Here is a 24562-nt window from a genome sequence, read left to right on the forward strand (position 1 = left end):
CACCTTAGTGGTGCTGAAAATAGTCACCTTAGTGTGTTTTTCACTGTTACAGCAAAAATGACCAAGTTTTGTTTGGTACGCTGCTTTGGAAAAGATTTTTTACCTACTAATCCTGTCGATCAAGCTGACAATCTCACAATTTCGCTACACAGATATAGTCAAAAGAACAAGTCAGCTTGACTTGTTGCCTGCTTTGTTGAGAAGACTAAAGCAAAGTAGAAGTTTTTGACTATAATGGGCGGCATCACGTTTGGCAAAAACCAAGCGCAGGATGTTAGCACCAGCATCTTATACAAACTGTAAAGCACGATGGTGGAGGCGTGATGATTTAGGATTGGCAGCAGTATTATCGCTTTACAAACCTCAAGGAACTGGAGCAATGGTGTAGAGTGTGTCAAAAATGCCTTTAAAGCAACGAGAAAGGCTGTTAAAGTCACATGATAAACAACTACTGAGAGTTATTGCTGTTGAGTGGGCTTTTAAATGATGGGGTATGCTAAATCATGTTTAGTATGTCCTGATATGGAGATTGCTGGACTTAGAAGAGCCTCATATTTTTGTGCCATGACCTGACTGGTGAGAAACAGAACTTTATCTCGATAACTGAGGAAGAGAAACATTGTGGTTCCATGGTAAACATGTCTCTGATTTTATGTCCCTGACAGAGAGACACGGGAGCAATGTGCTCAGAGCCAAGGGCTGTAGGAGGCTGAAGTGCATCTGGCGAACATCCACTTCTCCTTAGTGGTGAACTTCATCAAACTAGAGGAGGAAAATTTTCATCGTCACTCAGGGCGGCCTGGACAGGGCGCTGTCCTGAAAACATGGAGCCGGAGAGGACTGAAGGCACAAGAAGCTGAAAATGCTGTTTTATAATTTTTTTCCACCCGTCTTAGCGGATTAAGGGTAGGGTCCTTCAGTTTTAAAGTAGGGACGAGTTTCCACCAGAGAGGTTGAGCCTCCTGCCGCTGGCTGGACTGTAAGAACAAGGTTTCCAGCCACTCAGGAACACAGCCTGAATGGCAGCTTGTTGCTTTACGTCTGAAAAAAATAAAAATAAAGAATCGACCAATCTTTTGGAAGGCCTTCAACTCAAACTGTGCTGTTTTCTATTATTTGAGAGTAAAAATTGTTGACATTCTTTTTGGACTCAAATTTTGGTTCAGTTAGTTACGAAACAAATGTTTTCTGTTTAAAGAAGGGAACAAAATGTATTTGGTCCATCTCAGGATATTCAACCATCAAGCAGTCTTTATTCTATGGCACGAACTCCAGTCATATTAATGCATCGACTGAGCCTTGCAAAGGTATACCTACCTCTTGAAGTTCTTTTACATTTTGTCCCGTTACAACCACCTACTACCCCGCATTTAGTTTCGTCAATCTTCCATCAAACAGCACGATACTGACAACACCGTGTTTCATGGTTGGGATTTAGTGTAGGGGTAACATATTAAAGAAGAGGCGAATACAATTGCTTGTCATTTTAATTTTATTTGTAAAAACGTTTGTTTGGCTGAAGTGGTTTAGATCAATTGTGCATTTATATGTTTTTCAGGGGTGTCAAACATCAGGCCCGCCGAACAATTTAGTCCGGCCCTGTGGCTAAATACATTATCATTATAAATTTATTTATTTTATTTTTTTTTCCAGTGTCCTGTCTGGCAATGTGGCAATAAGATGCCACAAAGAGCTCATCAGATTTGACTTTCACAAGTGGACAAGATAAAAGGAAGAGAATGATAAAACAATTATTGAAAAAAACATGTACTTCATTTAATTGAAAATATGCAGTTCCTATATTGTCCACGAGGGGCGCTGTGTTATAATTAACAGATTAAGCTTCAGGTGTGGAAAAATTCAAATCATTTCTTAATTTTTATCTGTTTGATGTATTTTGTCATGCAGGACAGTGTTTTTAAGTTCCAAAAAATTTGACTAAATGTTTTAACATTGTATTATCACTGTGATCAGTTCTTATGCATGATGCACAAGTAAATGTTTAACTGAGTAAAAGTATTGTTGAAATTGCACATACTTTTCTTAAAAACGCTGAGATTATTCATAATATATTGTGTAAAAGTGAAATTAACTTAATATAAAAATCAACAACAAGTCCACATTTATTAGTTCTATTTAATCTTGCAATGAGTTTACTCGTGTGGCCCTCTTGAGATCAGATTAAGCTGAATGCGGCCCCTCAACCAAAATGAGTTTGACACCCCTGTGTTACACTTCATCCCAATAAACTTGAAATCAAGGAAGAGATCTTCAGGAAAACATAAAATATCGTCCGCTTCTGCTTAAATATAAGTACTCGTGCCTTTTAAAGTGCGAGAGCAGCTTTCCTGCTCACATCAGGTTGGCCCCGGAGACCCCCGCCGCCAACAGCACGGCCCAAAGAGTCGCTGCGGCAGCGGCTGCGGCGCCGTTAAAGGTCTTGTCGTGGGCGTAGGCGATGATGTGCAGGGCCCCGCTGTAGGCCTCCTCGCAGGTCGGACGGATCTGGTCCTCGGGGAGCTCGAAGCCGTACGTGCCGTTATCCCTCAGCTCGAAGGTGAAGGTGAGCGGGATTTCCTGCATCCGGGCCCAGTCTCTGGATGAACCAGAGTTGGCGTCTGCAGAGAAGATCATGTTGGTTTGGTAAAATCCTTCAAACCTAACATTTAAAAAGGTACGAACACATCTTCACACGTACATAATACATCCGGGGAGGTTCCTACTGTGTATTTTTTCCCGTGGACCCTCCATATGGCTTCAGCTGCACCCTGTCCCACCGTCATCTGAGGAATCAGACCACAGCTTGTGCGTAATCAGAAAAATATTCAGACTTCTCCTCCTCTTTATTAGAAAAAAAAACATAACGGGGAAATAGCGAGGAGCTGTTTACCGAATCCGAAAACGCCGCGGAGCTTCATCTGTATTCATGACTTCATCCTGTCACTGACATATTACGGCAAAATGAGCAGGAAGATTTGGCGCCGGCCGTGCACAAAACACTTCGGCGGGGGAGTGCGAGAACACGGCAAGGAAACGCTGCAGCCCAGTTTTAGTCACAGTGGGCCTTGACAAATGCCAGCGCGAGGATGGCTAAGCCGTTTTATATAAGATCTGGTTTCACGTCGGGATCATGTGTACATTTATAGCCAAAATCTTCAGTCCTCTCTAGAACGTCTCTGGTGATATTTTATTTGCCCTCTCATCAGTTCTGGAGGGAAAGTTGTGTTTTGAAGTTACTGATATCTGAGAATATGAATGACTGCAATAAAGAAACGTAATAAAAACCCTCCACTGTTACTGCCAAATAGGACCGCATTTAGACTTCTGCAACATTTCAAGAGGTTAGATCGTACAGGGAGGGGGATCTTTGTGCAATTTCTCGACATCATCCAGAGTCCTGAGTCGTCTTCCCCTCAGCTCACCCCGCAGTTTATCTCTAAGATTTAGTTCTGGGGATCAGGACGGCCATGGAAAAGATTGATTATGTGTCTGTTGGATCGTTTGTGTGTTGATGTAACCCCCTTTTGGATCTTTGCTTTATCTCTTATTGCTCTATCTGTTGTTTTTAGCAGAGTCCATCTGATTTTTAGAGTTGCTACGAGGTTATAAAACCATTAACTTATCTTACTTTTTATCATTTAGACCCAGATTTTCTATACAACAGCTTAAACGTTAGTTATTTGGGTCTTAAATTTCAAATCCCAAAAGAACTCAACCAGGTCCTTGGCAATAGACACAGGCCCACAGCGTCAGACACGCGCCTCTTAAAGTGGTGTTGTGTGTCTGTTGAAACAAGATTAGGAAACTCGTGTTTGTGATGGTGGGATATAAAAGACCTTTTCCTTGCGTGTGTTCAAAACATCTAGCTGGCATTTGAATGGTTGCTGTGGAGATCTGGTGAGCCCAAGCGGCTGCTGCAGTTCTCTGACACCGAGCTTTACCCATACAACATAACCTTTGGTCATCATCATTATCATTTAGGCAAGTTACTTCGTGTAGCCATTTCATAACTCATGAAAATCAACTCAAGTTGCGATTAAATTAGACTACAGCAATACAAGATGAATTTATCCTAATGCCTTTTACACATCTGTACCAAGGCTTTAATAATTAGGTAGGTTGTTGTGGCCAGTGACCCTGGTTGTATCAGTATTCACGAATCGCCTGGCTCAGTATTTGGAGCAACACAAATTAAAACAGCTAGCATTAGCACAGCTAGCTGGCACAGGAAGTTAGAAAAGCCTAAGCTGAAAAATACGTGGACAAATCGTTGCAAAATTAGTTGGATTGTTCAAGAATCCATTTATAGATTTAAGCTACTGAGGCAGATAATAACAGGGGTGTCACTGTGTACGGTCACAGAATAATAATTCACTTAGTGTATAATACATGGACAGTTGTGCTAGTTGTAGTACTGCCAAGACTAAATTCAAAGCAATCTCACCCTTATAATTGCAAATGCATAAGTAACATTAACTGTGAAAATTCATTTTACGGACCATTGCTGTTTGGATTTAACTGATAGGGAATTACTTCAGTTTCTCTGAAAGAAAAAGAAAATAAGATTTTAATACAGAAATGTTATGTTCTGGCCTATCAAGTCGAGCAGAAAATCACTGACACCCTCTACAAAGAGGCTAAGCCAGAAAGGCTAATTGCCAAAGAGGTTGGCTAATCAGAGTAAGCATATCATGGAAAGTTCAGTGGAAGGAAAAACTGTGACAGTACATACATAATCATCTCAGATAATTTCAAATAGAAGTAAATCGAGATCATGGAGCCTGTAGAAAGTGTTGAGAGGTACAGGATCCAAGTTGCTTTAGGTGTTGTGTGAAGCTTCCATAGTCAGTGAGGATCGCTGACAAGCTTTATGAAGATGCTAATTTTGTTTTCCAGGAAGGGTTTGCCCCCTGCTCAAGCTGATCCCCTCCATGCCATGATACATCCATAAGGACATTTAAGGAAAAGGAGCTTCAACCAAGTACAGTAAATGGAAATACATTTCAGAAGTCTAACATTTCTATATAAATTGTCTTTTTAAATTAGTCTGATCTAATACTGCAATTAACCAAGTGAAATATTTTTGGTTTTCCATTAGCTTTAAAAATAGAAAGATTAACACAATTCAACATTGAACTGTTAATATATCTATCTGATATACTTTCACATTTAGATTTTAATTACTGAAATAAACTAACTTTTCTATGATATTCCTGTGCCTGTAGGACTCAGTATTCATGAGCCTCTGCTATGTTGAGTCCAGTCAACAGAGTGATTGATGAGACAGTGCATCCTGCCAGCTTTAGAAACAACAGCACCGCCTTAATGCTTCCTCCTGCTAAAGGCCAGGAAAAATTGATGGACCTGCATAATCCAGTTTTGCATCCTTTAACTCCTTGCGGAAGTTGGCTCTTTTTTGGGTTATTACCTCCGGTCAGTATTTACCGGCTTCCTCCTGCATGTTCCCGCTTTTGATGTTTGCAGATCGGGGTTACGATGCAAGCGGTTTATTTACACAGAGCAAATTTATCACATATTTTGTCTCAAATGCAAGTGAACCCAGATTGCATGAGGCCAAAAAAAAAACACTGTCTGGATCTGTCGAAACGTTGCACATAAGGCTGCAAGACCTCCGAGTCCAGATGGTGCTGCGCAGCTATAGAATGTGCAAAGCATGCATGATTGTGTGCCTGGATGTAAATACCAGCTCGTCGTAGTTGGAGGCGGTGAAGTTGGGGTGTCCGTAGGGAATCAGGAGCAGCTGGCCGTAGGAGTGGATGGTGAGGAAACACAGGAAGTCTTCCTTTCGGCTTCCCACGAAGTAAGCCACGGCCTGGGCCTCGGGCTCCGAGATGGGCCCGGTCCCGCAGTAGATGTTGGAGCTGCAGTTGGACGACACGCCGACGGCTGTGAAAAAAAAAGAGAGAGACGAGCCTGAACCCGACGTAGTAAGTCACGCCGCTCCTCCCCGACGAAAACAAACAAGCGAGTTGGCTCGCAACGGCCGAGCTCAACAGAGGATGCTGCTGACGAGACACTCACTGCCCCAGTTGGCATCGAAGTTGCGGTTGAGATCGACGCCGTAGCAGTCGCCCGAAGGTCCCGGTGACCTGTTCTTCCTCCACAGCCGTGTCTGAACAGATCAGAGCGCTTGTATCTCAATTCAGCAATGCAACAAATTAACCACTTGACATTTCTCTAAATATTAAACCGCTGCCGTCCCCTGTGCTCTGTGCATGGGGATCGTCGGAAATCATCTTCTCCGATGATTAGAACCGCAACCCATTTTTACTCGAGGGCCGCTTTCCCTAATAGCATCTCCTCTCATATCCTGCCCTAATGCGGCTTGAGAGCTTTGTCCGAGATCAGCTGAATTTGATTGGGTAAATATCCGTCAAGACGCGCGGACTGACTGAGCTGTCCTTCCAGGAGAAGATGTAGCCGTCTATGTTGAGCACCGGCGTGATGTAGAAGTCCATGTTGGTCAGCATCGCTGCCATCTTATCGTCTGTTTTGTATGCGTGGAGAATCTGATTCAAAATAAAAACACATAGAAAGAGCTCCGTTCGGCATCAAATGGCAGCATTATTTTTTTTCTCATCTTCCACCTTTATGCTACGACCACAAACTTACATTTGGAGTATTAGAATACAAACAGCATCACAGCAGCCAAAGAGGCGCATGGCAACTCAAAGTCAAAATCAAAGCTTGGGTGGAAACAGTTGGCATGACAACTATTAGCTGTTCACTCCAAAAATGAGCTGGTGGTGGCAGCATCATGCTGTGGGAATCATTTTCCTCCCACAGGGAGCTAAGTACAAGCTAATCCTCGGAGAGAAAACTTATTAGAGGCTCTAAAAGACTAGAAACCTTGACAAGTTAAGTTTAAGTTTGTGGTTGTAACATAATGTGAGAAAAGTTCAAGAATGCAATGTTAAGATGTGTCTTACGGTTCTCTTACCTGTCTGACAAAGTACTGACAGAAGGCGGGAGCGATCCATTCTCTAGCATGAATCCCACAGTCCATCCAGACGGCCTTCTTTTTGGCTTCGGTCTTCAGGCCGATCTGGAAAACAGGTTGAAACGCCTCTAAAGATCAACAGCCTCCAGTCCTTCTGACCCAACGCTAAATCAGAAATTTAGCTCACCTTCAGCAAGCTGATCGTCCTTTTCTCGTACGTCCTCCCGTAGTCCACCACGGTCACCACGTCGGGGTGGTCCTTCTCCATCTGAACCATCCAGCTGCTGATCTGTGAGGCGGAGCACCAAGCAGACTTTAAGCACAGACGGGCTTTCAGCGTGCGCGGACGGACGCGGCGATCAGGTTCCCCTCACCTCATCCATCGGGTGGTACTTGAAGTAATCATACTCCGCTCTGTTGCTTAAAGCACAAAAAAAAAAACACATGAGAACCAACATGTACTCCTGTAGTTTGATGAGAACACGTTTGTTAACGGATATATTTACTTATCAGAGCAGAAGACCTATTTTTTAGTCTGAATCTGTGTTCTGACTCTAAGAATAAAATCGGCATGGAGAAAAGTAAATACAAAGCCCACCTCTCCAGCGTCAACGCCCCAACTGTTAAGAGCAAAGCCGCAAAGCTCAGACCCACCACGCTCAGCATTGTCACGCCGTCAAATGAAACAGCCAGGGAGCTTGTTTGTTACTTTTCAGCCTCTCTTCCCTTTGCAAAGCCTTAATGTACAAGTTCCTCTGATAAAGGTTCACCTTTGCCTTTGCTACGGGGTGCTAGCAGCGGTACATGCCGTCGCTGCTGTGGTTAATGCTTCATCTTTTAGGAGCCTTTATTACCTTTTATTGAACCGTGCCAACGGAACAGTGCCAACTGTGCAGGCTTCATCTCCAACAGGAGGTGATTGTGCTGTTTATGGTAGCTCAGCGTGCGGATAAACAGGCTTAAACCGGAGGCAGCCGGACTTTCGCTCAGTTTTTATGAATGGAGGCGCGTCCACACCTATCCAGCAGTCTTTGTCAGTTCTGGCGGCTCACCCCTGACCAGCCAGTAGTTGGAGCTGTTTTTAAGCACATGGAGGCCCATCCTTCTAGGCGCCTTCTGAGTCAGATGCAAACCAGTGGCCCAGATGTCACTATCCTGTGTCGTCATTGGCTATTGCCTGGTGTGAGGGGAGTACTCGGTCACCTGGATCATGATCCATGTTTCCGTCCAGTTGTCAATTTTGAGCAAACTTTTAAAATTTCGCAAAAACGTTTTTCCATCTACTGGTTTGGAGCGAGGTAACCAGGCTACAGAAAGTGTAATTTCATCAAAAGTGGACGTTGCACACGGTCGTAATTAACAAGAAGCAGAGGTTGCAACCTAGCACAAACCTAAACAAAAGAGGTTTTCAGGAATGTGTTGCTATTGGGCACGTTTAGAGACATTTAGAAAGAAGTGCAACTTTATGAGTGTTATGGGAATATCCAGGCAGACGCCGACAGTGAGAACAGCTGATCAGTAAATGTTTGCAACGTCAGAACTTATTTGTCAAATGTGTTTCCACCCCCAATTTATGCATTGATGTTTTTGTTTTTTTTTTTGTTTTTTTTTGCAAAATCCATAAAAAACACCCCAAGTAACAGTAAAGACCTTTTTGGTTGTTTCGAATCATGCCGTTTCCATCAACCTTTTATCGTTCGATATTTCAAAACGTGCTTGAAAAACCCTTTATGGAAACACGACTTAAGTCATTTCTTTGGAATCTAATGTTGACCACGATGTTCAGATTTTGGACAAAGAGGCCAGATGGTTTAGAAGAGGGGTGAAAAGCCAACATAGGGGGAGGATTGTGGTTTCAGCTTCCAAGCATCTACAGTACAACCATGCTCGGAAAACCCTTCCAAGAAGATTACAAAGACTCCTGGCTATGTGTCGAAACATTTTCATCAGAAAAACTGAGCAAAACTCCGACTTAAGCCTGACCTGGATGGCGGTTCATGCTGACTTGTGCCACCCTGTGAAACAGAGCGCATCACCCACTGCTGCTGGCCTGAGTGCAGCGTTCAACTTGAGACTTGATCAGTGGGAATCAGAAGTGTTAATAAAGTTTATGGTCGCAAGAAGAAATGCTTTTACACCGAACATATGACAGAAGATTAAATGAGATACAAACATCAGTGCAAATAATAAATCCCTGTAGATTATCACTCATCTAGGCTGTAAAACCATTATCACTCTTTACTAATGGAAAAGAACAGAGGTCCAAACGGCAGAAGGTTATCCAGTGCTGCAAAATGTTTTCCCGCCCCCTTAAACCTTTAACATTGTCTCACTTTACAGCCACAAACTACTTCCACAGCCTAAATGATAGTACTCTTAACTGTTAGCTCTTAAAATCTGACTATTTTGTTGTGGGTCTAACACATACCTCTGTTTGAAATGTGTAGAAAATGAAGAGGGTCTCTGAGCTCAACTAATGTGCACTGAAAGCATGAACCAGAAGACTCTGCATTACTGAGAAGCCAATCCAGACCCAACAGGCCCCTAGCAGATGTGCAATGAGCACAATCAGTGACTGAACTGGTGAAATGAGAAGTATTTCCATATTCATAGCTTCCGGGGAGAGCGGCAGGTAGCAATCAGCGCCTCTTGTGCAACCTCAAATACGCAAATACACTTTGCCAACTGTGGCACAACAGTATGTCCTTTCACCTTTTAAAAAGCTCTCGTATTCAGTTTCTCTTTTTTAGCCATTCATGTCCTAATGGAAGCTGGCAAAGACAGTCTGAGATCCAGTGGACTGTGGTGCATTAGTACAATGGCGATTTTAGATTATTGTTGGTGCTAAACTGCTTCAACTCTGCCAAAAAAACCTATATGATGTAAGATGTTTTTTTAATCTAGATGCTTAAATTTGTGTTTGTGTTAGCTTTCCTTACGAAGGCTCCGTTTACCCCAGGAGACTTTTAGTGGTAGCATTTTACCAGCAGGGGTCAGAGCAATGCTTAGTGTAAAACACACCGTGAAAGACAGAGACCTTTTTTCTTCAGCTGGAATGGGGGAGGTGTTCAAAGCTGATGGGAGCTGGATGGAGGGCGATCCAGAGAGACAAACCCTTACAATGAGCTGCTGAGATCAAGATATATTCATGAATCAGAATGGCCTATTCAAAGTCCAGAACGTAATTACAATAATTAGAAATCACTTTTCACGAGTGTTGTAGGTCTCAGATCTGTGTTTAAACCTTTTGAGTGTACCCTCCTTGTGTTAAACGGGTCGGTTCTGACTCCAAAGTGAAGAACATCCACTCATACAAGACTAAAGTAGTCCATCATTGCGCTCCTATCTTAAAGCGATCTTGGTGGGCTGACAGAAGCTGCATGGTCCTTTGTGTCCAGATACTTCTCTCAGCCAAAGAGATTTTGCATTTCAAGGAGTCTGTTAAAATGGTACGAGTATCCGATCATGATGCCTTCTGGGCGGCTTTCTTTGAAGGGTTTCTGGGTAAGCTGGAGGCCCTAATATCCCTTCTGACCAGGGAACACCTTGGGATTAAACTAGAATGAGCCGTAGAGTGTTAGACTTAGACTTAGACAACTTTATTTGTCATTTTGTATGCACAGAGTGCGTACAGAACGAAATTTCGTTTGCATACAGCTTGAAAATTTCAGTGAATTGCAGTAGATTTCAGAATAAAGTAAATTACAGGGTAAAGTGCAGCAGTGATTTCACAGTACAGCAATTGAAATGTAAACAATGCAGGAGAAATGTGGTACAGAGTCCAGTTATAGCTTCAGCAGTTCAGCAGTCTGATGGCGACAGGGAAAAAGCTTTTGCAGAACCTGGTGGTCCTGCAGCGGATGCTGTGGAACCTCTTCCCAGTGGGCAGCAGGGAGAACAGTCTATGGTGGGGGTGTGTGGGGTCCCTGATGATGTTACGATGTAACTCGGCGCTCAGATGAAATGTCCTTAATAGAGGGAAGAGGAGCCCCGATGATCCCTTCTGCTGTCCTCACCACTCTTCTCACGTTCTTCCAGTGGGAGGCATTGCAGCCTCCACACCACACAGAGAGACAGCTGGTCAGAATGCTCTCTATGGTGCTTCTATAGAAGGTTGTGAGGATGGGCGGGGCAGGCGGGCTCTCCTCATCCTCTGCAGGAAGTACAAGCATTTCTGTGCCCTCTTCACCAGTGACGTGGTGTTCACAGACCAGCTGAGGTTGTCCATGATGTGCACCCCCAGGAACTTGGTGCTGCTGACCACCTCCACAGCTGATGATGATGATGTTGATGATTGTCTGGGTTTACCTTCCTAGACCTGTTATCTGTGAAGGTATTTCAGATAAGCAGAAGACAACTGATGTATGGTGCAGCTGGAATACCAAGTCCAAAGTGAATTTGCAGATTGTAATGGAGGTAGCTCTCCTTAACTTCCTCAAAAATTAAAGCCATTGCTATACTTCTCCAATGAAGACTAATGTATGAACCCAAGAGAGGTCTTCTGTGACTGTCGCTCTCGCTAAAGCCTCTGTGTTGGTGTTTGCTAGACTGTGATTGGTTTTCCATGTCCTAAAATCCATAAAATGCCCTCTGTTTTTTCATGTTCAAAATTACCTGCCTCCTTCGTGCATTTCGTTTTCTATGAGACAGACGCCATTTGGTCTAATTATTTTACGTTATTTTTAATTATCATTATTAATATTGCTGTTCTCAGAAGCAATGAGTACTGCCAGATGTAGATGTTCTGAAACGTAATCTGTTCACAAGAACCTTTGCTTTTGGGTGCATTGCCTTCAATAATAGCAATAGCAATTGCTCAACAGAATATATCTTTCAGCCCCTTGAAGTTGACTAATAAAGGAATGCTGCCTTGTCTTTTCTTCCGTGCTGTCCTTTTCTCATGTTGAGTTATAGTCTTCCAACGGCTTGGCAGGCCAAGTCTTTTTTCCCTCCACCTTTGCTGACACCTGCATCATGTCTTTCTGTGAGTTGCTCATAAGATACAGAGACAAGACCTGTCTGAGCCAAAGCACTGCGCACACGAACCCGGTCTGTCTATGTGTGTGTCCCAGATAAAGAATCAAAACACACATCACAGCCTCCTTCTTCACAATGACGGATGAAAGCTCTAATGCTTTTGGATAAGAGAGACAGGCCGCTCCGTTGCACTTAGACGCAACCTTAAAAAAAAAAAACAACTTCCTCTCTATAGGCCGTGTCCGCAAACACCTCCAAACATGAATACTTAACTTTACTGCAAGCATCTTATAGCTCATAAAACTTTATAGCCAAGAAATTAGATACATGTTCAGAGCATTATGTGAATTGACTATACAAACATTTAGATGATTTAAGTAATTGACTCCAGTAATTATAGCCATCCTAGTGGTTTATTTCACTTGTTACCTTGGAGCCGCAGAGATTTGGCAGGAAAATGTTTCAGGCGTTTAGACTTAGCATGGATCATTTTGAAAGTCAACTCTGTCGGGGCTACAGTGACGTGTTATGAGTAATGTCGGGGGCATTTGATTTGTTTCGGACTCGTTTATTGATTTCTTTGCGCTCCCTGCCTCACTTTGGGCTGCTTGGGTTTTAGACACGAATGTGATTTACAGGGTGCCACGCAGCTTAGCGGGTCTAGATGAGGCCCCATATAGTAGGGCGACAAGACGGCTCCGATTTCCGGAGACATTCCCCGTTTTGGACGTCCTGTCCCCAGCTAAATCTGTCCCCAGAAAAGTCACTGATTTCAGCGTTTTATGAATGGGAACAAAATGTAGCACGCAGCAGCGGTTATGGATGCTGGTTGTGCTGCTGTTGCTGGGAATGGCTCCATCATGACAGAGATTTCTTGGCCCCCAGAATTGATTCGACTACTAATTTTTTTTTTTTTGCCCCCAAGCATCTAAGGCCGCTAGCAATGTAAATATGCTTGTAAAAAAAACCCATTTACTCAAGCACAGTGAACAAATCAAGGTAAAGAAATATCATGTACATCAAGTCTCAATTCAAGGGCTGCATCCTTCAAAAGGACCCAGTCTACGTGGGCCGGGTCCTTCATCGGCCACGAAAAAGAGAAGACCGGAAGAGATCGGCTTGTGAATTCGGACCGTCTAGCCTTAATCGCTGTCCCTGCCCTTACCGCAGTGCAACTCCTGTTGCCTAGCAGCCGAGACAGCTGTGAAGCCAAACAAATGGAGCACAAACGTCAATCCTGCTGCCTCCACTATAAATAACTTTACACGGTTTCTATTATCTCCGCTGCATATTGTTTCAATATTGTTTTTCCATCATCTTTTCAATTCATTCTTGTTCAAAATCAGACAAATGTTCAAATTAATTTTTTGTTGACATTGAAATATTCCACTAAATACAGTGTATTAATGACAGATACCGTTTGTTATAATTTATTAGTAAAACCTTTAAACACAACTTAAAACACTAACCCTCTAATTTTCTGAGTAAATTTTAAATCAATGTATTTGTGGAGTTCACTCCTCTTCTCCATTGTTGTTTCCGTTTGAACAGTTCTCTTCAGCACGCAATGAATCATGGGATAGATGGCCCCCCCGAAATACACCGATCAAATCCCTCAAATCGGGGAAAAGAAGGACACATTTATCCGCCGCATTAGAAGGAACCTTTGAAGGAGTCGTGAATTGGGATGCCTTGGTTGCAGCACTGTGATTTAATTGGCCCACATTGTAAGGATGAAGTTCCTGAATTGAGGCACACACGTAGACTGATTCAAAGCTAATGCTACTGTTAGCTTATTGTACTGTTAAACAGGAAGTAAAATAAAACAGCAACCCTGTTCAAATAAATCAAACAAAAACAGCTCTAATGTTAAAAAAAGCAAAAAATAAATAAATAAAATAGAAATGTGTAAAGTTTAAAAACCATGTTAGCATGGTTTCCTGAACCTCTGAGACACTTAACTAGTTTTTTCACCACACTTACTCAAGCTAACCAGACGAACTTCTTCAAACATCCACTCTGACTACAAAAATACATTTCATAAAGTAACAAAATAATGAGAGACACGAGGCACGATAGGGTTTGTTTGGATCCTATGCCAGCTCGTTACCTACTATTTCATATGCAATAATTGCGATGTCATCCCTTACTACTTCCATTTTGCATTTTGTGCCTGTTAATAAAGCCAGCATAAGAAATTAACTTTTTACTAATTCACATTTAATTAACTAAACTTTATTTTACCATAAATTAAGTGAATTGGACATTATGTAATATATATATATATATACACACACACACACACACACACACACACACACACACACACACACACACACACACACACACATACATATATTCAATTACATAATAGCCGAATCACTTCATTTATGGTAAAATAAACATTAGGCTATATATCTGTAGCCTGTCTATATCTGAGTATGCCATTTGTAATAACTGCTGCTGATAACTCTTTGGGTATCTCCAGAACCAAATAAAAAACAAAAACTCTATAGCATTTCTAGATATTTTAAGTGATTTCATTTATTTAACCATTTTAAAAGACTGAAGAGGTAGTGAATAAAAAACTTGTCACACAGTCAGTAGTGTAATGCAAAATTCAAAAATGATCAGTCATGAGGGATATCAGATGATACTGTGGTGGCTGGTGGTCTGACCTGTTGATGGGCCTCCAAATGAAGGGTCTCATACAACTGAGCTGCCACTGAACGGGAGATAAATAATGTTTCTTTAAATTACATTTAAAACGCCTAAGAAAAGTGTTTTTTCCCTTACAGAGTTATTCTGCTTTTGCTTGTTTGTGACCCTTGGTGCCATTGATTGTTTGTTATAACAGACAATCACTCTTTTAAATCACTGTGGAGGAATTTAGTACCACTTTTCTTTACAGAATCGCTTTGACTCTGTCATGTGAAAGAGTTTTTTTAGAACATGGACAACCACTTTAGATTGATGGGCCAGCAGATCAATTGGATCTATGTCTAGACTTTGACTAGACCTCTTTAAAACCTTCATTATGCTTTTTTGAGCTATTCAGAAGTGGACTTGCTGGTGTGCTTTGAATTTTGCCCTGCAGAATAACCTATAGTATGAGCAGCCCCAGACCATCACACTGCCATTGCCATTATTGACCCTTAATGTGATGGTATTTTTCTGAAATCCTTGGCCTACTTCGTGTTGTCTGACCGTTTCTACTGAAGTTGTACCTTGAGTCTACAGGTCTTCCACAGGATCACATTTTTTTTTTTACAAATAGCCAGGTGGGTTTGGATAATAAATTAAATTGTGTTCTCATAACTGTATGCCATATTTACTCAGGTTATCTTTGTCTGACATCTACCATCTGAAACCCAACCCAAAGAGTAATTAATAGAGCAAAAACTCGAGAAATCTATGAGGATGTAAATACTTTTTGAATGTACTGTATATTGAATTGGCATTACATAAATTAACTGAACTGAATGACCTACAGGTGCCAAACCAGTTCTTAGGCGGTTCCAAATCAAACAGAGGTTTGCTGACTGTAATGTAGTCAAGAAACTCCAAGAAAAACACACGTTAAGCGACAACAGTTTGACTTTATTTGCACAACAGTATACATTCTAAAGTGAGCAAACTCTGATGCAGTAAAAGGCAATGTAAGGCATGGATAGCCACTGATGAATTAGGAGTTTGTACTTATTTTTTTGGCTGGATTCAATCTACTTACAGTTTAATGTTGAAAGCATCTAACATGGTTAAGTTGCATTCCACAGCAATCTATGTGACTCTATACAAAAACTAATAAATACAAATTTACAAAGTAACTAACAGTATTGTCATTTAAATCGTATTAATTTCCTAAATATGGAAGGGGGGTTTCAAACTAGTGAACAGGGGGTTTCCATCTACTCTCTCTTCCCATCTTAGAGTCATAGTTTTAAGTCATATTATATTGAATAAACATCAATATTCCTCCATAGTAATTGTCAGAGTTAAAGGCCAGTAAACCTGTACATTCATCAGATTCCGGCCTTGTGAGGGGGTTTGACTCTGTCATCTACCTCTCTGGCTGTCTGTCTAAACCCAATGATGAAACCAGCAATTACATCAGTCATTTTAATGCTTATATGAACTGACACATTGTCACAGAATCAAATTAAATCCAGGTACTTATGGCTCGAGTTCGGTGAGTGATTGGACGGAAGGAAGGAAGACGTTTTCAGTCCAATCAATGGGCGAAACAGAATGGTGATTCATTTTACATCGTCCTGCAGGCTTTTCTACTGTATCTCTACTCAAGGACGCAGATAATTCATTGTCATTTTAATTGAATGTACTCTGACTTCTCTTATTGTAGCCTAAAGATTTATTTTACCTACATCTCAACGCCGGGGGTAGCATCCTTACCTATATTTATGAGCTCAATAATAAACCAATGTTGATATTACAAAGTCAAAAGGTTACTCTCTTACTCCTACCTTTCATATCGATTGGCTTGTTATTGACTCACACACAGGGCCCTTTGTATTCACTCCTCTGAGGCAGTGATCTGTAGAGCTGCTTTTCACTTACGCTGCAGCTAAAAGCATTTACAAACTTCTAGAAACAGAAATCGGGCGGTAGAAGGTGAACCATTGACCCATCTTCTAGTCTTTAGCTCCATCCATCTTCCCTTCATCCCCACAGCATGATGCTGCCATCACTATGTCACAGTGGGGATGATAGGTTCTTGATCATTAACTGTTGTAGGACATTTTATTCGGGGATATGAGAGTGAAGGGGAACATAAACGTACACTTCCCTTCTGAGATCCTGATTTCTCTAAAAAAAACAGAAACTACTTTTATTTGGAGATCTACCGTGTTTCTTTCCTTAATCAGCGGAAGTACGGAAGTAAAATACAAACAAAAACCTCAACTGGAGCAGGGCGTTCTGACCGAAATAGTCGAAAAACCTCAGACATACCGATCTTGACCTGTGCAAAGCCCCTTCAAAAGCAGCAGAGATCAATAAGCAGGCGCTGCAAAGCACAACACTGATTGCTGGAGTGGAGGAGGATGGACGAGACTTTTGGCAACGCTTTAATAAGCCGTTATCGGGGCTTTGGAAAAAAAAACACCAGCACATGTTAGCCAAGCTGGAGCACCGCTTGTACACACACACACACACACACACACATTATATATATATATAGATGTACCTCCCACACATTAGAGCAGGATAAAAGCAGCAAGCGCACTTGTAAAACCCATCACCAGGGCCGACAGCAACTTCCCGACAAAAACAAACCACGCAGCAAACCCCGCTGCCTCGTTGCATCCATATCTGTTTCTGAAGCGGTAAACACATGAACTGAATTAAATCCCCAGGCTCTCTCGAATTGTTTCCCCATAAACAACCGCACCTCAGAAGTCCCCGAACGTCTCGTAATTTTCCTTGAAACTCGGCCAAATTGGAAAAATGTAATAGCTGTTCCGGCCGACTGCAAAAACAGAATCTCCAGTCCATTTTTGTTACTTTCAAACATTTCAATCAGTCGGCGTGCCAACAAGACAGCGGCATCCACGTACAATGTTGTTAACGCGCTCTCATCAAAAACACAGGATGTGCAGTATCCATTACTTCGTAGCCACGGCACCGTGCCGTTCTTTAAATCACCAGGCAATTTAAGGGGAGAGAGCTTGTTACTTCTCTCTGAAACCGCTTCAAATTGTGGCTGATTGACCCACTCCTCGCCGGACATGCTGGGAGGTTTGAAGGTTGTTCCCGGGAGCAGAAAATACAGCTGCATCCTTTGTCAGAGAGAATAAAAACAATGTTCTACATTAAAACAAGCCAAAAAGTAAACTCCTAACGCATGCATCTTAAGGGCAAAATTAGTTCCTAAAATAATGCCGAGTTTTCAAACCGATATATCAAAGGATTTTAAATAACGAAAGCAAATGATGGCTAATAATTAGAATTGCAGCTTTTCCATCTTTTTGAAAAGTGTGCTCTAAAACATGATTCAGATCCCATTTCTCCAATACTCCCTAAACAAAATCTTGTGGACTCAACTGTCTTCAGAGGACACCTAATCAGTAAAATAGAGTCCAGTCCTGTCCAATGTCCCAGCAAACATGAGAAAGCGCTACATGCAATTAAAAAACCCACACCGCACCTTGCCCTGAACACTTTCAGCAAGAAAAGTCTCTCGCACTGACCCATAGATGGTCAGAAGCCCAAAGCAAGGCCCACTTTAAAGTCTTTCATCTATTAGACTGATTTAGGAGAGGCTATAAAGAAGGTTTCCAACTTAAACCACCCACAAAGTTTGACCCCTCATTAAAAAGCTTAAAGCTAATGGACCCAGCTATTCGCTCTCCACACAACCATGTCGGACCTTGAAATGATGATAGAACAACAAGACTGCCTGCATATCACTGCAAATTTCCTCAATTGCTGCTTCAATCCAAACAATTTCAAGTCTACTTTTAGTCGTGTTGGCACTTCTTTCTCTCAGCAACACGCCTTCTGGGTTAAAAGCCCAGTCAGACCTCTCTGGAGTTTGCATGTTGTCCCTTTATTTCCCATAGAAATAATGTATACTGCTTCTAGTCTAGTGGTTTTCTTAAAGCACAATTGTACGACGTGCAATTTACAATGTCTAGTAATAGGATAAGAATCCCTTTAATGTCCAATGTCAATGGGGAAATTCGGATGCGACAGCGGCAAACAGCAGTGGAAATCAACAGAAACCTATTAGATGTGCGCTCTTTAAATCTGGCCTTATGGAAGTGTGGTAAAAGGAAAGCCATTGTTGAAAGAAAGTCGTGCGTCTGCCACAAACCATGTGGGAGAAAACGTCAAATACGAGCGAAAGAAGTTGGGCAGATGAGACCAAAACGCAATACTTTGGTCAACATGCGCAACACTGTGTGTAAAGAATAACTAACTGGTAACTCACCCTAATATACCACCCACGCGATGAAACATGGTAGTGGGCAGCATTATGCTGGGAGGGCACCTTTCCTCCGTATGAACATGGAAGAGTAGTTGAGAAAAAAGATGCTAATCCAGGGTTACCAACAAAGTACGGTAGTCATGTGTCGTGACCTAGTCAAAGTCCAGACCCAAATCCAACTGAGAATCGGTGCCATAGAAAAGTGAGGAATCCATTCAGTGAGGTAGAGACATGCCTGAAAGACTAACTGCTGCAAAAGGTATTTCTATAAAGCAGCTTTGCAAAGGCTGAACAACTGCAAAAAAGAATAAAAATTCCTCCCGACACAAATTTGTAAATTTCTTTCTTTTGCTCTATTACATATCTTAATACAATATACTGCAGTTTGCGTTGCAATTTTTTTTTTTAATAAATAAATAACTAGATAGGGCTGTTAAAAATTTGGCAAGGCTGAAATGTTGATGTACAGCTTTGGTCTGTGGGAGAAAGGGAGAGAGAGAGACCGGGAGAGAAAGTAGGAGCGTGTGAGAGAGGAGAGCTCCACAGTTGCCCTTGCAGCGCAGCCTCATTCCTGCACAGTCGGGCTTTAGTCCGGTGGTTGCGAGCGCCTCTCGCCTCGCACCAATTAACGTCGGCAGCCATTTAAATTAGTTTGGCCCGTCAGATCCAGAAGCGCGCGCGCCTCCACTTTGCGCTGTCACTTTAGTTCTCCCGCGCGCCCCAATTTCCCCTCCGGGGTGTGATGAAGAGAAGCGCGGCGGCGGCAAGTTGATTCCGGCGCGGCGGCTTCACACTCACAGGTGCGCTAAAAGCAGCGGCGGTAATTAGCCTCGAGGACGGACGGGATGGAAGCGCACGCGGGGAACGAGAGCGCGCTGGAAGCGCTGGCCGGCTGCGGGGAGCCGGGGAACATCAGCGTGGAACTTATGGACCGTAACGCGAGCTGCTCCAACAACTCCCTACTTAACAGACCTGGCACCAGAACCCGAGGTAAGACCCACACCTCCATACTTTTCTTTTTTTCTGCTGCATTATTCTATCAATCTATATATCTATCTTTCTATCTCTTATATACCCGATGCTTTTTGTTGGTGATGCAAGAGATCCTTATCCATTTCTATTCATTTTTCTTTCTGTAACCGTTTTTAACTGCGAAATTAAAGCTTGCCATTTCTGAATAATTAGCTCATTAAAAAAAATCAATTGGTGGAACTAATGGAATATATTAAACTGGTTGGTGTAAAACCCCAAATAAATAAATAAATATAAATAAATAAGACCGTTATCCAAGTCTCTCATGCACTGATGTGCGCTTAAGCCGAAAATTATTTGCAATCCTTGGTTTCGTGTTAATCAACTTCCCCCAGCCACGCGTATACAATAAATCACAGAGCCAGGCACATTTACTGCGGCTTTCTCCCCACTGCTGCATCAACAGTGAGGCAAAAACAATTTTAATTCACAATGTTTATTGTGAATGGCTCTAATTCTCAAGCATTAAAGAGATTAAACCCACCAGCGGAGGAGATAAGGCCCCCCTAGTCCTCTATCAGGGCACCAGTTGCACATCCACACTGACTTGCTAATGAGGTCTCAACGAGAGCGAGGGCTCCTTTTAATATTTCCCCCCCACCGCCTCAGCCGCAGTATTGAAAAAAGATTTGAGATCATTCCTTAAATAAATAATTCAGCCATTCCTGCTGCTATGCCGTCTTACTCTTTTAGACCTGAGACTTAAGGAGGCCGTGAACCTCTTCAGCAGCATATGAGCTTTGCGGCATTATTATTTACCTTCACCAGCCTTCTTCTTCTGGTCAGCATGGAGCAGCGGAGCCTGATTATGCCTGTTTGTTGCTCTCAGGGTCTGCAGTTATGACAGGAAATGAAGCCCCACCGTGTGTGCAATATCTTGTCATTTTCTTACAGGAGTGCGCTTCAAAAGCAGCTGATGTACAGTATATTTATTTGATGTTTTATTATTGTCAAATGGGGAAAAAAGTATTAAAAGTGCAACTAAATGTGATAGACTAGGACAAGTTAGCTTGGTCTCTTGACTAAGACCGAGACTTGAAGGGAGACGAGACCAAGAACTAGACCAGAGGATGCCAAGAATAACCAAGAAGAGGAGACGAGACCAAGGACTAGACCAGAGGATGCCAATACTTAGACCAAGACTTTGAAGGGAGACGAGACCAAGAACTAGACCAGAGGATGCCAAGACTAAGCCGAGACTTTGAGGGAGACGAGACCAAGAACTAGACCAGAGGATGCCAAGACTAAGACCGAGACTTTGAAGAGAGACGAGACCAAGAACTAGACCAGAGGATGCCAAGACTAAGACCGAGACTTTAAAGAGACGAGACAAAATCTAGACCAGAGGATGCCAAGACTAAGACCGAACTTGAAGACGAGACCAGAACTGATTGAACAGAGACAGAGAAGAACCAGACAAGAAGAGAAGAGCAAGAAGAGAGAGAGATAAATTAGAGAGAGACAGAGAAAACCAAGACTAAGACCGAGACAAGACAAGACCAAGAAGAGAGAGAACAAGAGACTTAAGAGAAGAAGCAGACTAGACCAGAGATGCCAAGAAGAAGACTAGATGAAGAGAGAGAGAAGAAGACTAGACCAGAGGATAGACCAGAGAATAAGAAGAAGAGAGCTAAGAAGAGATAAGACAAAAGACTAGAAGAGACGGAACAAGACTAGACAGACCAAGAAAGAAGATTTAGAGAGACAGAAGACAAGACCAGGATGCCAAGAATAGACCAAGACTTTGAAGAGAGACCAGACCAAGACTAGACCAGAGGATGCCAAGACTAAGACGGAGACTTTGAAGAGAGACGAGACCAAGAACTAGACCAGAGGATGCCAAGACTAAGACCGAGACTTTGAAGAGAGACAAGACCAAGACTAGACCAGAGGATGCCAAGACTAAGACCGAGACTTTGAAGAGACGAGCCTAAGAACTAGACCAGAGGATGCCAAGACTAAGACCGAGATATTAAAGAGAGACGAGACAAAGATCTAGACCAGAGGATGCCAAGACTAGACCAAGACTTTGAAGAGAGACGGACCAAGAACTAGACCAGAGGATGCCAAGACTAAGACCGAGACTTTGAAGGGAGATGAGACCTAGAACAGAGCATACTTAAGCAAAGTCAAGATCTGAGCATTCTGAGACATTGAGAGTGGTAAGACCAAATTCAAGACCAGCATGAAACAATTTTAAAGACCATTTTCTGCAATCCTAAAAAGGCAGTTGTTGCTGCAAACATTAAGCTGACAAACCAGGCAACTCTGAAGAGCCCATCCATTCAGCCAAACGATAATTACCTTAGCGGTAGCTGCAGGCAGAGTAGAGCTGGAGGAATAAACTTGCCGAGGGTTCTGTCTTTTTTTTTCTGTTTGTACGGATGTAAAAACATCAGTGATTTTTGTACTGAAAAATGTTCTCTCACCCATATCACCAGGTGGCAGCGTATAGTTAAAAAACCCTTTCCAGGCTGCATTTGAAGTTGGTTTTAAGAAAAGAAAATCCTAGTTCTGTGCATCTGAGAACCAGAGACCAAGACTTTAAAAATGTGGTCTCAAAATAAATATGTAAGTTATGTCAGATAAATGACTGACATTCCAGTATTTCTACCCCTTGAAACCTTTCTATAATTGTGTTGCATTACAATCACAAACTCACATGTTTTATTGGGTTTTGCATATTAGACAAACACAAATTAGTGCATCACTTTGTAGCAGAAGGAAAACGATAATTTATTTATTTTTTTAACAAATAAAAATGTAATAAACATGGAGTTAAGAACCACGTCTTTTGAGTTTTGTTTTCTACCAACTTTGCACAGGGAGACAATTTTTTTTTATTTGGAAATTAGCTCAACCTGATTGAATGCAGATAAATATGCTTTGATCTGAACACCACAGATTAATAACTGGATTTAGGCCTGGACTTTGACTTCTTTATTCTTACACATAAATACGCTTTGATCATTCCATCTATTGCAATTGACCAGCTTCTCTGTCCCGGCTGAGGAAATAAACATCCCCGCATCATGACACTGCCACCACCATGTTTTAATACGAAGCTGAATGGGCACAGTTTGCACAATTTATAATTAGGCTGTACTTGAAGACTATTCATTGAGCTGTGTTTTATTTAGGGGTATCAAAGAAATCTCAAGTGCACACCTCACACCCATCAGATTTTAAGTTGTAAAACATTTTCCTTCTTTTATGCATTGGATCAACTCAAAGCCTTAACCACAATGCTGATACGAGCTCAACAACGCCGGCGTACTCTTTTGTGTTTGCTCTGATCCAAACAGATGTGATCCTTATTCCAGTTGCTGTTTGAGATATCGAGGCTTACGACGCAGCTGGAAAGCACAGCTGACATATATCCCATCGCATTAACGACTGCAGACTCCTGAGAGCAGGTCGGGTCAGACAGGGTCCTTCTTATGTGGAGCAACATCTGTATCCGCACCTCGGCTCCGCTCGGACTCTGCTCCCCCGGTGATTCAAAGTGGCACTTTGCTGAGCCCACTCCATCCCTCTGAGAGCTGGCGAAGTTCTCACGAAGGGGATTTCATAAGCGTTAGACGAACACAGTTTTTTCCAAAGACAGGCCGAGCAATGGGGAACGCAGGAAAGACAGGGAGACTTGGTTACAGCACAGTAACAGGGTGGCTAAGGAGCTGCTAACCATCGGCAGATTTCTGAAGCAAGGTGTTATTTTGCCTGTAGTGGATAGCTCTCTTGGTATCTTCCTTTAATAGAAATCCAGATTAGTTGATCAGGGAAGCTGAAAGCCAACAGCTGGTCCGGGAGGGCCAAGAACAAAACACACTTCTGCTCTCTCAAAACAACTGCAATCCTGGAAACAACCAACGCAACCATTGTCATGGTTGCAGTAGACGATTACCTCCTCACAGGTGTGTCTTTTTAAATATGGAGAATGGAAGCCGAGGGCTGTGCATCACCAATAATCTTCCTGTTGGAAACATACTGCGAACGAAATGTGTTTGCAGTCAGAGTAATTGTTGGTTCTAAAATTAAAGCTGTGTTAAAAGCAAAACTATTGAAGGCGCGTAAGTGAACGCAATGTCATAAGAAAAATACTCAAATCTCACATTCAGTTTAAGTCGTGTTTATTTTCTCAAACTTTACAACTCGTTTCCATTTTTTTAGGTTTGTATCATCGCCTTGGCCAGTCAATTTGTAGCTATTGTAGGTCACGATCTTTGATTAAAGTTGAACTTTAGGCTACCCTGGCATGATAGGTATTGTTTGGAGTCGTGTGGTATAAGTAAATACCAAAAAGCTGCTTTAAAATCTTTGGTTATCAAAGCGATTAAAACTGACACACATGAGTGCAAAATGCCCTGGGGACAATGGGCGCAGACTTACTAAAAAAGTAAGTCTGCACCCATTCACACTGGAAGATCATTGGTGGCACGCTGCCTGCCTGCATTTCCTGTGTAAATAACCATAATTGGATAAATAGCGAGGGAGTAACAGTACCCATATTCATACAGGAAGGTACAGCCCGGTCAGTTCAGTACACACGTACCGAAAAAAATAGTGTTTTTGCTTTTTTTTGTACCTGAACATAATTAGCGTATTTAAGTAAAGTGCACAATGCAACGTTCTGTGGCACAACTTTA

General features: G+C 42.2%; 1 protein-coding gene across 2 annotated transcripts; it reads right to left on the reverse strand.

Annotated features, from left to right (window-relative positions):
• Window positions 1–2124: 2124 nt before the first annotated feature.
• LOC105916168 (carboxypeptidase O) lies at window positions 2125–7676 on the reverse strand. Of its 2 annotated transcripts, none has more exons than XM_012850524.3 (9): window positions 7560–7627; window positions 7336–7381; window positions 7149–7250; window positions 6962–7066; window positions 6414–6530; window positions 6043–6133; window positions 5705–5907; window positions 2699–2783; window positions 2125–2618 (listed from the first exon to the last, which is right to left on the reverse strand). In XM_012850524.3, the coding sequence occupies exons 1-9, from the start codon at window positions 7625–7627 to the stop codon at window positions 2353–2355; spliced, it is 1083 nt and encodes a 360-aa protein (XP_012705978.2). In that variant the 3' UTR covers window positions 2125–2352. The 2 variants fall into 2 exon arrangements, with proteins under 2 accessions (XP_012705978.2, XP_021165200.2); XM_021309525.2 differs by having other exon boundaries at window positions 2353–2618; window positions 7336–7375; window positions 7560–7676.
• Between the last annotated feature and the right edge of the window lie 16886 nt (window positions 7677–24562).

This window comes from Fundulus heteroclitus, chromosome 24 (assembly GCF_011125445.2).
Source record: "Fundulus heteroclitus isolate FHET01 chromosome 24, MU-UCD_Fhet_4.1, whole genome shotgun sequence".
Classification (NCBI taxonomy): domain Eukaryota; kingdom Metazoa; phylum Chordata; class Actinopteri; order Cyprinodontiformes; family Fundulidae; genus Fundulus; species Fundulus heteroclitus.